Here is a 14,462-nt window from a genome sequence, read left to right as displayed (position 1 = left end):
CTCCTGGAATCTGGAGTCATGTTCGTCTAAAGAGATGCAAAAAATAATCAGCAACGGAGAAGCTCAAACAAATATTTTACATTGTTTGTCATTACCTAGACTACAAAATATGAAAATATAGTATTATCTAGGTGAAGAGGTGAACTAGATCTCATAATAGCTGTTAATGGTAGAATAATCAAATAATTTAAACAAAAACATTAAAATCATCTGCTGCCTTATCTTATGCCAAGCAAATTTATAAATAATGGAGTATGCATTAAAAAAAGGAACATAATAAAAATATAAAAACTGTGGGCACATGGTTTTTAATTATAATGGTAATTCATTTTTTAAATTCTTCTTTTTTAAATTTATAAATAATAAATATAAATTTTACAGATAATTTCAAATCTATTAAAATCTATTATTATTAAATATTTTTAGTAAATATATATGAAATTATTTATTTGTGTGAATGTAGAAATTATTTTGCTCACTTAAACCCTCTTTAAAATTTTTTTATTTAATGATTTTGTCTTCCATTATAGTTTTTGACTTAAAAAAATTATTACACCTATCTGCAAATAATATATTTCTTAGTAGTTATTTACTGAAAATTAAAATAAAATGGAAATAATTTTATAAGACATGAATTTACCTCAATGTTACATATATAAAATGTTTTAAGGGCACATCCTCAAATTCTTTATTAATGCAGTTATCATAACATTTCCTTGGGAAACTTTATAGACAATAAGCTGTTATAAACATCTATTGATAATCTAGAGACAATCTGTGTTTTAATGGTGCAACCTTAGTAATAGAATACCACTATTACATTGTCATTTGAGTCTGTTGTATATTCCAAAGTTCAAGTCTCTAGGTCTTTTTTAAGTTAATTTAAAAGCGATTTCAAACTTTCTACTCGACACATAGACAAGAAAGTGAGGTTAACATTATTGCTCTGCAATTTAAATAAAAAATATGAGATGCTATAATAAAGTTTTATTCATGACGTTTCTAATGTTTTAAACTTGATATACATTTGAAATACCTTGTTTTGATTTTTACAGTTTATTCAAAGGCGATATAGTCAAAGCTGCTTTGGACTTGGCTAAATTGTGGAAAATTTCTACTCTGATTAAGTGTCTTCATCTATTAAAGTAAGTAATAGAAACTTTTATTGGTAGTAAATTAATGTTTTCCACATATTAACAACCTAAATATTGTTATTTTATGAAATTATGTGTCATTGTACATTTAAAGAAGTTGAGTGATATTTTGCCTGAAAGTACTATTTTATTTAAGTTTGGTGTTACAGATATGAGGAGGGTTCTATAAAATTGAAAGAGGAAGGCAACAGTGTACAGCAAGTGTTAGGAGAGAGACTTCCATTTGAGCGCTTAATGTTGGCAAACCTGCATGATGTGTCCATAGCCAGCAGTGATGGAGCCAGCTTTCGGGCCCACAAGTGTGTGCTGGCTGCTCGCCTCGATTACTTCAATAGCATGTTCACTGGAGGATGGGTTGAAGTACGTGATTTGTTTAGTTCCACAAATACTAAATTCTCTCTATATACTGTTTTAAAATTAGATTTTGATGTTCTAATATTCTTAATTTATTGCTAATAGTGGACTGAATCAATGAAGGATGAATAAATAGTTTAAAAAATAAGATTGCAATATTTATACAAAAAGGCAACATAATAATGAATTAAAGGTGGTCATTCACCTAAATATTTTTAAATTAAAACAAATAAAAACAAAAATTTTCATAAAAACAATCCTCATCCATATTTATAACAACTTCACAACAATCTTCTCAACAACTTCACACTCTTATAATACTCGATATGCACGGAATATTGGAGTTGTTCCAATGCAAATTAGTAAATCCATATCTTCAACTTACTCTTTCTACATATCCCATCTTCTATTTAGAAATCTTTGTCAATATTTTCCTGATCACCACATTTTCAATTCACCATCGGTATTTATGTGTAAAAAACGTTCAAATGAATGGTTGTCTCTTATCAGTATTGACGAGGCTGAATCAATTATTACGGCTGAATACAGACGGGACTACTTCTAACATTGCCCTCCCCCTCCTTATCTAACCTGTTACTCCACTACCGACAATTATGAATGGATTCATGGTAGCTCGTAGAATAATTTATCTATTTAACTTTACTGCTTCACTTTAATCCTCTCAACCAACTACTGTATATAAGTTAATACTCTGCCATGTCTTCTTGATTCTGGAAATACACCATCCTAAATTTTAATACTTTTAATTATTCGCTAAGATTGACATTAGTACAATATTTCATGAAGTGTGTGTGTGTGTGTGTGTGTGTGTGTGCGCGCACGCACGCGACGAGCGCACCACGTAGTTCGCATGATTTATATTGAATAAAGACAACAAATTACAATCCGTCCACGGTTTCATGGCAGCAACTCGAGCCTACGCACAGGCTTTCTACAGGCCCATGTAGGCTTATTTCCTAGGTCACTAATATTTTTTATTAATGAGTTCAACTTCTTAAAATAAATTAACTGCTTAAATTATATTCCAGCATTATAGTTTAGAATTCTGAGCAGATATTGATGATTCTTTTTTTTTTTTCTTGAAGATGTTTTCATGGTAGTATTACAAAGTTCTGATATTTCAGAAAAATACCTGCTAGCTACAATTTTTGTGATTAATTATGAACTCAGCAACAATGGCTTACATCCACTGTTTGTCCTCACTCATTGCATTTGTAGATGTACAAAAAGTGTGAACACATAAAACTTAGTGAAAAATTACAATAGGAAACAAAGGACTGTGTAATGCAAACTTCATATGCTAAATTAACATACATCACACAGACAATACTAGACATATGACTTATGCATGTTGTAGCTTGTTTTTAACTCTAGTAGATTTTCAAGTTGGTGAGGTATGTTGGTGAAATTTTGAACTAAGGAGGAGATAAATTATGACTAGTGTTATAACACTAGTAAATGTGTTATTGACATTTCAGCTGTAGATGTTGGTTAATGCTTATAAAGGTTATTATTTGGCTTCTTCAACTATTAGAGATAACATTTTTTAACTATCTTCCTACTCTTTTTACCAATCAAGATGTTCTAAAGTGAACGGTATAGTGTTCGAGATAACAAGGATTTTAAGTTATCATGGTTTGAGTCATTGAGAGTTTATTCTACTTCAAAATGTTCCTACAAAGCAACATCCTACTACAACCAACATAATCTAAGTTTTTTTTCAGTAGCCCCTTTCTTTTTCCAGTATGTATTATTTTAAATACTTAGCTTTCCCAAGGAATCATTGTTCACCAGTAGCCTCATGTAGCATTGGTTGAATTGACAACCTCTTACAGTTTGAATATTTTATTCAGCCATAAAGCGTTCTAAACCGATATTTGAACAACTATTAATAATAATTAAATAATAAGAGAAGAGAAAGGAAGACTTCTTAACAATCACGTTTTATATTACTGTCCAACACACATATTGTAATTTTATCCATAAAATAATTTTCCCAATATTTTATTAATTTATTTACTTAAACCAATTAATAATAAATACAATTTAGTTACAAAAGATTACTTTAAAAAAATATAGTTAAAAAGAATAAGAGGAAATATAGTTAATTAACTATATAAGAGGTGTTAATTGCATTTATGGTTGTAACACCCACTCCATGTAACGTTTTTTTATGTTCAAAATTGAATTGTGTTCTTCTTTGCTCAAATAGCTTAATTAAAGTAATTTATTTCAACACTGAGATTTAAATGACTCAAGGTTTCTTCGCTCAGACGAGTTTTGCTTTTCAAGAGTGGTTGGATTCTTTAAGAAAAATTCTAAATCCAACTGCTAAAGTAAGCAAACTTTCATAAAGTTCAACGTATTGCAAGTGAATCTATTGGTACATACATTTCCAGGAGTTTTTTTAGGCTCACAGGGTCTGGTCTGATTTTTGGTATATTTACATACAAAATCTGACTATTGCAGTTGTCCACATGATATTATTTACCAAAAATTTCGGCGTAACTTTGCCAAACATGATCCGCAGAATCCAAAACCACCCACTGTTTAAAAGTTTATATATATGTGACAGATACGGCCAAATACAATATAATCGAATCGTAAAAAGTAAGGGCTCTGTGGTGTAATGGTAGCACATTCACCCTGCAAGTGAGAGATTCGGGTTCGAATCCCGGCGGAGCAAGTAATTACTTTTTGTGATTCAATGTTTATTGAAATTAAATTAGGCTATTGCCACTTATACAAATTATATATATATATATATATATATATATATATATATATATATATATTTTATTGGTGTTATACAATGTAGCTTGTGGAAACTGTAACTGTGGCAAATAAATTGAAACTTAATACAAAAATTGATATTATAAATATATTTGCTAGGTATGTTGGCCATCTGGTACACCGCTTCATTTCAATATGGTGGCTGTTCAAACTTTAAAAAAATTCACAACTCTGTTTTTTGTGAAGTTTATTAAGTTAGAGAAAAAAATAAAGTGTTTTGGAATGCTTGTAACATTTCCTAAACCATTTGTTTAAAAACTTTTTTTGTAACTCTAATGGTATTCAAGATATAAAGTGATTGTGAATCCGAAAGAGTAAATAAATTATATTTTATACACCATAAAAATCTATCTACTTCTTTTGAGTAAGCTGAAAGGACTATTGTATTCTTTGTTCATTTGATTATGTAAATTGACTATTGTTTTTTTTTTTTAGGCAGAAGCAACTACTAATTTAAGCCTTCCAATCCCTCAAACTATTCTCCGTGAAGTTCTAGATTTTCTTTACAAAGATGAAGCAGTTACACTAATCGAAAGCCAGGATGTTGATTACATTTCAAGGTAAATAGATTATTAAATAATTTGTTTAAGGAAAAATAATTAAATTTTGTTTGATCTTGAATTTTAAATGCAACACTTTGAACAAAAAAATATGAAATTGATTGTTATTATAACATTATAACTTGTTATTTTATTGTCGATAGTGTACTAGTGGTAGCTGACCAGCTGTTCATAACTCGTTTGAAGCAGATTTGTGAGGTGGCACTGTCAGGAAACATCAGTCTCCGTAACGCAGCCTACCTGCTACAGCTGGCCATCACTTACAATGCTGATCAGCTCAAGTGTTGTTGTATGCAGTTCATCTCTCTCAATCTAGCAGCGGTGTTGGAGACCAGGTTAGTTTATATTTGTCATCTCCTAGAAACCGTATTCTCATCTGCTTCAATGATTTTGAGTTTTTTTTAACATATTCAGGACGATGATTCCACAGTGGTCACATGAATAACCTCACTGCTGTGTTGTTGCTGGTATTGTTGACACCATGTACATCATATTTTTATATAGCGGAACATTTCATTATTAAATTAAACGTCTTACTTATTGGTAAGTAAGAAGTTAAATTAGATTCTAAGATTCCCAATGTGACTTGGTTCTAAAAAAATTAGCCCCTGAACTTTTGTAGTTTTTTAGTGTCTTGAACTTTTAAGAATTAGCTGTTATAATCAATTTACTTGGACTCCTATCAGTTTCTTAGATGTTTTGTCCATTATTGAACAGGACATTGCTGAATCGATGCTTGTGAAATTTGTTCATTACTACCTGTATATTAACATATTATATTCTGGTCACTTAATGAAGTGCTAATTTTATTAAGTTTTCTATAAATATAGGTGCTTTAAAATCAAGAGGACTTGTACGTGATTCAAGGAAATCTATTTCTAATGAATGATACATTACATACGTCTATGGTACCACAACCTAATCTCAGGAAGTACTGACAATGTAAACACTGCAAGTAACAAAAGTTGAGTTGCAAGTATTAGTATTAGTAGCATAGATCAACGTCAGTATTAGTGACGATGTTCAGTGTGGATTCTGTGTTAATTGTCCCTCAGTTGTGCGCCATTTGATGATGATCAATTTGTATAGTGTCAATCTTAAAGCCCAGGTTGATAGTGCCATTTAATGAATATCAATGTTGTGGAATGTCAATTATTATGGTCCCTTACTTGGTAGTTATTTATCATGAATCAATGTTTATGTGATTACTTGAGTGCCCCCAATTGATAATCACTTGATGTAAATCAATTTCAGATAGACTATTAGATAGTTTATTTCTAGCCCCATGTTATTGAGTCTTTATGTCGATGTAGTGCAGTGCACTTTATATTAGGTATTTATGACTCACCTGTAGTTCTGTAAATCAGTTCTTCCTTTTAACTGTTGCAATATTCCTGTTTTATAGGTGTAGGTTCATTTCATCATAACCACTTAAATTTTCTATGGCTGATTTTCACTAGCAAGAAAAAATAAATCATCCACTTTCCTTTTGGTTTTTGAATTCAAATCACTGATTTATTGATTGGAAACACCTCTTCAAACTCATGTGTTGATTTACACATATGTTCTCGGCATGTGTTTACCAAACTTAGATTCATCACTAAATCACAACTTAAATTTTAAAATCTCACTCAAATTACTATTTTATCATGTTAGATGTAAACAGATATAGTTAATCATCAATATTTAATATTTCATCAATTCATTTTAAAAAGCACATGTAAAAGAAAGAGAGAGGACACTAATACCTCCTTCACTAACTGTCTTGTTCTCGAGAAGCAAGAAGCAGGCTGAGGTCTTTCAAACAACATGGTGGTTCACAAAACTGGGTTTACAAACCGGAAATTAAGATTATTTTAAGATCGTTTCTGTCTAGGAATTATATCAATATTTATGTCTGATTAGTATCGCATTCCTCATCAGTGAAAATGGACACAATGTCTCCTAGATGATTTTCTGCCTTGAAAACTGCATTTAAAGTCTAGTATAATGTGTGTTGTTAGTTATGGTCACGAGCTCATTGCACTCGCATGTTTCCTAAAATTGAAGTCACGTAGTGGAAAATTTTTTGAATCATGTTAGTGCTCCCGTCTTCAGCTAGTGTAAATATGCCATCCCAAAATGTCAACGAAATCAATTTTGAGTACACTGTATGTACGCATTCACAATTTCTGTATTATGTGAAAGTCCAGAATAAACTAATTGGTTTGAATTCGTCATTGCTAAGCGTCATGTACAGGTATAATAACAATTTTGAATGCTGTTCATATTTTCTGTATTATATTCATGCATCACCATAAATCTACATTGTCTGTTCATTAATTACTGCTGGTCGGTAGTACCCACATTACAGATAGCTAAAACATTTTATAATATTTCAAGTACTGTATGATTAAATAATAATCGTAATTTGATGAATTTACTTTATGCTTGAGCATCGCTGTGAATTGCTGCTTATATTAACGGATTACAGCTGATCGGCAATAAGCTAATTACCGATTGCTAAAACACATTTTTGACATACTTTTGTGACATTTTTGTACCTATTCGAAATCTTAGAAAAGTAACCTAATCAATGATTTGACTATCACTAGTATGACATGTCTGCAAAATAAACAACAAAGTGATCAAATTTACATTCTTCACCTGACCTACCTACAATTTTGATGTCTGGGTCATATTGGATGTTTTTTACTCTAATGGCAAATGGTATGAAGTATGAAAATGTATGTATATTTTTTTCCTTACATTCAATAATAGAAGAAGCCTTTGAATGTATATTTAAATTATTGGGAAGCATACTTTTTTCTTTTGGACCACTGTTACCAGATAATAGATCATAATTTTTCACAAAAGCACTCTCTCGACTTAAACAGATATTTATTATTTTGGACTGTTACTGTATAGTATGTTGGTTGCTTCCACACACAAGAGCATTTCACATGTCATTCAAGTGAATTTCTGTTCTGCTATCTAAGGAAAAATCATTTCAGTCACATGACATTATTAGTAAATTTATTCTACTTATATTGGTAGCACAGACAATACCATTGTGCTGGGTGATGTGTTTCGGAGCCAGTAAAATTATTCACAATCTTCATGGTTAAAATGTTTACAGAAAACTATAATAAAACTTTGAACAATACTTTAAAAAAGAAGATTTCAGTAACCACCTGTAATAGTTTTGAATTAAATTAGAGGGTGAATTAGTCAATTCAATATCTATTTCAGGATCTTGGATATATTAGACAACAGCACGCTGGAAGAGCTGTCTAGATACTACAGGAACATGATACCAGCCATGTGTAAACGAATAATAACTCCATTCACAACTGATGTAAGTGAAGATGACATAGTTGACATTGCAAATTCATGTGGAGTCACTTGGCTGGATTCTGAAGGTTTGTGTTCTTATCAGTACACTCGATATTATTGAAAGACACAGTTATAATAATAATATCTAAAGATTCAGTGTTAAGCATGGTACAAAAGATGGACAAGTGGTTAAAATTAGTAAATACCAAGGCTACATTCTAGGATAAAGTAAATTGGAATCTTTGCTAATAAATTCGGTACATTATTCAATTGTATGTATTATTACATCTCTTTAGTGATGTTATTAGAAGTCTCTGTAGCTACTAAAGATGTTATTGTGTAATCTAACAATACATACAAAATAAATAAACTCATAGGTTCAAATGTTTATTTTTACAGCTGTAGACAATATATTATTTGATGATTTTATATATTTATGTGTGTGTGTGTGTGTGTGTGTGTGCGCGCGTGTGTGTGTGTGTGTGTGTGTGCGCGCGCGCGCGTGTGTATAACAGACAAATCCATAAGTTAGATTTTTAGGAACCAGATAATACAAAAGGCAAATTTTTTATATAGAGGTGCACAAGAACAAAACATTGGTCTCTTTTTTTTTAAAATAGAACAAAATTGTATTTGATGTTAATTTGTTAATTTCAATTCAACTCACTAATAATAAAAAATGTATCTTCATTGTATGTTTTAGAATTGACCAATGATGATGAATTAATAATAACAAAATTGAACAAATCAAACCCAACACCAACAGGAGGGAAAAAGAAAGTATTTAGGAACCGGAAGTCAAGTGAATCGCAAAGAAAGCGAATTGAGTCAGTGAGCTCAAACAGTGACCTGGACTGTAGTTTGGACACTTCATCTGAGAAAGTTGTTTTTGAAGACTTAGTCGAACTGGATCAGAAAAACAAGGTGAGGTTTTATTTTAGGCTTTTTTATCCTAACTACACTTGTTGTCAGTAACTTTGTAGATTATTCATGAAGTTTGACTATCCATGTTTGCCGGTCATCTCCACAGATGGTTTTACTGAAGAAGAATAAGTTTTAACAATTAAAATATAGTAAACATTTTAATTTTTATGTTTTAGAAAGAAGAATGGGTGACAGTAGACAAGGCGCAGAAGACAGTACAGAACCGCTTGAAGGCGTTGGTGACTGCAGCTCACATCCAGCCAACCCAGGAGGCCTACATTCGACTTGTGCCTCCCTCTTTGAATTCCTCCATCGCTCCTTCCACTTCTCCCTCCATCAACCCCCACCCAGTCATACAAGACAACAGACAGTTCCCTGAGCTGTCTTCCACTCCACCTAAAATGGGATCTTCTCCAAAATCAAGGTAATTTTAAAATTCCCGTCTGTCGGACTAGTTAACCATTAATGAACCTCATTTTATAAGCTGACATGAGAGACAAAAATGTACAAAAAATAAATTGTAAATTTATTTGATATATAATACAATGTAAATTAAATTATTATGTATTGAGAAATATAACTAACTTTTAATTTTTCTACAAAAACCATGTTTTATATTTTGAGACTATACTTTCAAATACAAAAATAAATCAACTATGTAATATCAACTTACTTAGAAAATCCAGTTGTGGAATAGTAGAATAAGCACTATGGTATACTTCTCGCTGGCATTATCCATGACTTTCCTCTCCTACACAATGTGAATATGATATCACAATGTTTACAGAGCGTCATATAATCTGAACATTGCTCCTTTTTTTAATTGGAATCTATACTTGTTAGTAAGAAATGGGTAGCAATGTTGAAAAAGTTAAGACAGTTTAGCACTTAGTTGAAATTACTAACATTTTTTTTTGTAACAAATTAATTGTGTACAAATTAGTGGTAGCCATGTTCTTATGGGGCTACAATCAATTGACCACCAGTACAGCCAGCCCTTAATAACATGTGTTTCCAGTAATCCATTACTTATGGAAATTTTTGTAATTTTAGAGGTCAGTATATAGATTCATTCGTCTAACTTGTAAATTGATTGTATTAAGTAACTTAAGTTAATGTTGAAATAAGCATAAATTCAATTAAATATAATGCTTCGATGTGAAAAAGACACAATATACTTTTTTTATTATACTTTGTAATTATTTTTAATAGTTATATTGAGATCAAACGAAGTCCTGCAGTGAAGTTATCACAGAAACAGCGCAAGAAGCTACTGGCCGATGGTGGGATGAAAGAACCAGAACCAGAGCCGGAACCTGTGCGCACTCCATGGGCTACCATCAACAACAATATAGACTGTTCCCTGGCAGACATCATGCGCAGTGCTAGGACAGTCGGTTCTCCACCTACTCGGTAATTCTTTACCATTATTGTCTCAACATCGATCAAACTAGCTCTTACAAAAAATATTTTAGTGTTGTTTTTTATGAAATTACCAGTTTTTAATGACATATCAAACATTTATACTCGTTATGCGTTAAAGACGTTTTACATATAAATTGACATTGTTGTTTGAATAAGTAACTTTAATGGCAGCAGCTACATTAAAATTTTAAATAATAACCTCAATTGAATATAGTTTGACTTTGAATAGGTAATAGCTAAACTTATTAGCTTGTAAAAACTTTACCAAGAATTTATTTCACCGTTAAGAATCCCCATTGTTGAACTCAGAAACTTTTAAAATTTGCCTTTTAGAAACACAACTTAAATTTTAGTTGTTTAAATAAAAAGAGGACCAATCCAAAATGTTTCAGTTTTCAGATTATCCACTGCTTTTTGAATAAAAAAAGGTATATGTAATAATAAAATGTACCAACCTCTACCTGCTCTATTTTAAAATATTTACGAAAACCTGTTGGTCCAATACAGATATCTGTTATTTTCTAAAGCAGACTGGACCAACCCTATCAACAAAAGTGTCAAAATGGGCCAACCTATATATATATATATATTTAATATTATGGAACACATGTTATGGGATATGGTATACGAGGTGTGTTCAAAAAGTATCGCGAATTTTGTGTATTTTCAAAAATTATTTATTTATTCGTGAATATCTATTTTGTCCTCTTCAAAGTAATCCCCCTGGAATATTATACACTTGTCCCAACGTTTTTTCCAATCTTCGAAGCACTTCAAAAAATCATTTTTTTGTACCTTGTTCAGCTCCTCCTTCAATGCCGTCTCTATCTCGTCAATCGTGGCGTAGCGTCGTCCTTTCATGGGCCTCTTCAGTTTCAGGAACAAGAAAAAGTCACAAGGGCCAGATCTGGGGAATACGGTGGCTGCGGTATCATTCGTGTGTTGTTTTTGGCCAAGAAGTCGCGTACAAGCAGCGATGTGTGAGCAGGGGCGTTATCGTGGTGCAAAAGCCAATTTTTGTTTTTTCACAAATTCGGGTGTTTCTGGCGGATTGCTTCACGCAAATTGCGCATAACTTGCAGGTAATATTCCTTATTCACCGTTCTACCTTGTGGCAAGAACTCATGATGCACCACGCCCCTGCAATCGAAAAAACTGTAAGCAAAACTTTCACATTCGACCGAACTTGGCGTGCTTTTTTCGGTCTTGGTTCGTGCGGCAGCTTCCATTGAGATGATTGAGCTTTGGTTTCCACGTCATAACCATAAACCCATGATTCGGGCTGCGCGGACGGATTCCAACATCTCATTAGCAATGTTCATGCGATGCTGTTTTTGATCGAAATTGAACAATTTTGGTATGAATTTTGCGGCGACCCATCTCATGCCCAAATTATCGATTAAAATCGAATGGCACGAGCCAATCGATATGCCTAGGTCCTCGGCAATTTCTCTAACGGTGATTCGACGATTGGCCAATACCATTTTCTTCACTTCATCAATTTTTTGTCTGTTGTTGAAGTGCTTGGGCGTCCGGCACGCTCTTTGTCGTTCACATCTTCTCGGCCTTCAGAAAACATTTTGTACCACCGATAAACAGCTTTTGTCCAAAGTAGCTTCTCCGTATGCCACAGTCAACATTCGGAATGCATCCGCACACTTAATTTCGTTTTCACACAAAATTTGATACAGGTTCTTTGTTCCATTTTTTTGAATAGGTAAAAATCGAAGACTAACCAAAACACGTGCAAGCAAAGCAGCTGTCAACAATTAACTGAACATTCAAAATGGCCGAAATTGTCAACATAAGTGAGAGACATATGTACCAACATAACGCCACAAAAAAATTAAATTCAAATATACGTAACCCGCGAAAATTTAAAATTCGCGATACTTTTTGAACACACCTTATATTATAAAATACGAAATGGATCAGCCTATACAATGTTAAAGTTAACTATATGTTAAAGTTGATTAGTTGTTTTCTGTTTGAAGAGCTGAAACATCATAAAAACACAAAATGCATACTGCTAAAACAGACCAACCCACATTCTGAATTATTTTGTCTGAACCCTTTGAGGACCAACCATATTTTTAGATTGTACAACATTTTGTCACTGCAATTTATTTGACAGGTAACCTAAAAAACAAGTGGTAAAAATGAAAATTTTGTTGATATCAAGAAAAATATTATAAATTTATTAGCTTTTATGAGAACCGAATAAGATTTTCACTAAATTGAAAGGCACTTAATCTATTTTATTAAAATAGAAACTTTTGTAATAAAAACATAAAATATATTTTACTGTGTACACAATGTTAGTTACAACATATGTAAATTACTGTGTACAAAGAAAACTTTACCTGTTTTTATACCCTGGATATTTCTTAACTTAGCTTATGTGCTTTACGAAGGAAAATTTATTCTTATTGAAGAGAAAGCCCAAACTTCAAAAACACTCTCCTGTCCATCTCTATATATAGAGATATCAATGTTTCCTCTATCTCAACAGTGTGGTGCTCAAAACAAAATTGCCTTGTATACCTATTTATAAACCCATCTAGCTAACCTTATCCTTGAATCTCTTCATTGTACATAAGTAATTTTATTTGTGATTAAATTAGCATTAAAGAGTATCCAAAATGAATGTGTTGGTTTGTGCAGTGGACCAGATCAAGGATTTGTAAAGTTTGCTGACATAATGGCAGAGGAGATCCAACAACGGGACAACTTATGCAAAATGAAATCCAAGTCTCTACAGCTCACCCAAGTCAGTTCTACATTTGTATAACAAATTTGGTTAGAATTTTGTGTAAAATGAGAATGTAAAATAATATAGTAATACTTGATTTCCAATTGATATTATAGTGTTTTCTTGTTGGTGGTGGAGTTTAGAAAAAATCTTGTTCTGCCATCTCCAGCAGCAATTGTTACGATATCTCACGATCTGCCAGCAACAGCTTGAACAGCACCCACACTTCAAAATGCAGTATAAACAAAATTGAAGTATGGTACACAAGTCTTCTTATAAGGTTCCATATATTTAATAAAGTAATCCCAATGATTATATTAGCACCATTCACCACTTATTTTTACATACATTAATTGGATTGTTTTTAAATCTCTCTATTGCCCTCTGGCTAGTAAACCTTATTTTTAGTTTGACCTACTCATTATGAGTCATCCAGACACTGACACAATGTATCCATGAATCATCCGCATATCATTGAAATGCACAATATTCAATTTATTGTTCCCAAAACTGTTGGTTGATTCGTGCATTGTATGTTTCAGATTGAGGACAAAGCTATGGAAGAATTACGTGTGTTTTACAATGCAGCACATATTTATGAGGAACGCATAACAGTGGAAAGAGTTCTCAGCGCCAACATAGCCAAGCCAATATGGATTACATCACGTCACCAATAAAGTTCGCATGTAAATAAAAAGTGTATATTTTATATGAATTTTTATTATTATTACAATTCTAAAACCTTCTTTAAAGATAGATGAGCCAATCGTTATAGTCCTATAAACACTTGATTACACCAAAATTCTAGCAAGGAGTTTGTTTTGAATCCAGTCCTCAACAAAGTATCTGTTTGGATATCAATGAGTTGTTCCGCCCTCTTTAATGTTTAGATTCAGAGAGATATTTCTTCTTTTCATGAATTAAAATACACTATAGGCTTCTTACACTTTTAGGCAATAAAACTAATTGTATGTTTTTCTGTCCGGCTGGAAGGAATTTTTGTTGTTATGACTGTTATGAGATACATTATTCTGAATCTTATGTGATGATTTTATAGAGGAATATAAGCGAAGTCAAAGTGAATATGTTGCATATTTGATAAAAGAAAATGTGAGTACTTTAAAAATCATTGTCTCGATTATAATTTCAAATGTGGTCTGATTA

General features: G+C 32.1%; 1 protein-coding gene across 3 annotated transcripts in view; it reads left to right on the top strand.

Moving 5' to 3' along the window:
• LOC124362739 (inhibitor of Bruton tyrosine kinase) overlaps window positions 1–14,462 on the top strand; it is a 41,025-nt gene that overhangs the window by 23,622 nt on the left and 2,941 nt on the right. For 2 of the 3 annotated variants that reach the window (XM_046817479.1, XM_046817478.1), the window contains 10 exons: window positions 1,056–1,145; window positions 1,304–1,514; window positions 4,758–4,882; window positions 5,026–5,217; window positions 8,114–8,283; window positions 8,901–9,121; window positions 9,298–9,545; window positions 10,334–10,534; window positions 13,211–13,316; window positions 13,841–14,007. In XM_046817479.1, coding sequence (XP_046673435.1) covers window positions 1,056–1,145; window positions 1,304–1,514; window positions 4,758–4,882; window positions 5,026–5,217; window positions 8,114–8,283; window positions 8,901–9,121; window positions 9,298–9,545; window positions 10,334–10,534; window positions 13,211–13,316; window positions 13,841–13,975 — 1,699 coding nt within the window. In that variant the 3' untranslated portion in view covers window positions 13,976–14,007. Of the gene's footprint in view, window positions 1–1,055; window positions 1,146–1,303; window positions 1,515–4,757; window positions 4,883–5,025; window positions 5,218–8,113; window positions 8,284–8,900; window positions 9,122–9,297; window positions 9,546–10,333; window positions 10,535–13,210; window positions 13,317–13,840; window positions 14,008–14,462 lie in introns of those variants that run through there. The other variant, XM_046817480.1, reaches the window with a different exon arrangement.

Source organism: Homalodisca vitripennis, chromosome 5 (genome assembly GCF_021130785.1).
Source record: "Homalodisca vitripennis isolate AUS2020 chromosome 5, UT_GWSS_2.1, whole genome shotgun sequence".
NCBI classification, from domain to species: domain Eukaryota; kingdom Metazoa; phylum Arthropoda; class Insecta; order Hemiptera; family Cicadellidae; genus Homalodisca; species Homalodisca vitripennis.
Note: the sequence above shows the minus strand (reverse complement) of the source record. Positions and strands in the feature narration are given on the sequence as shown.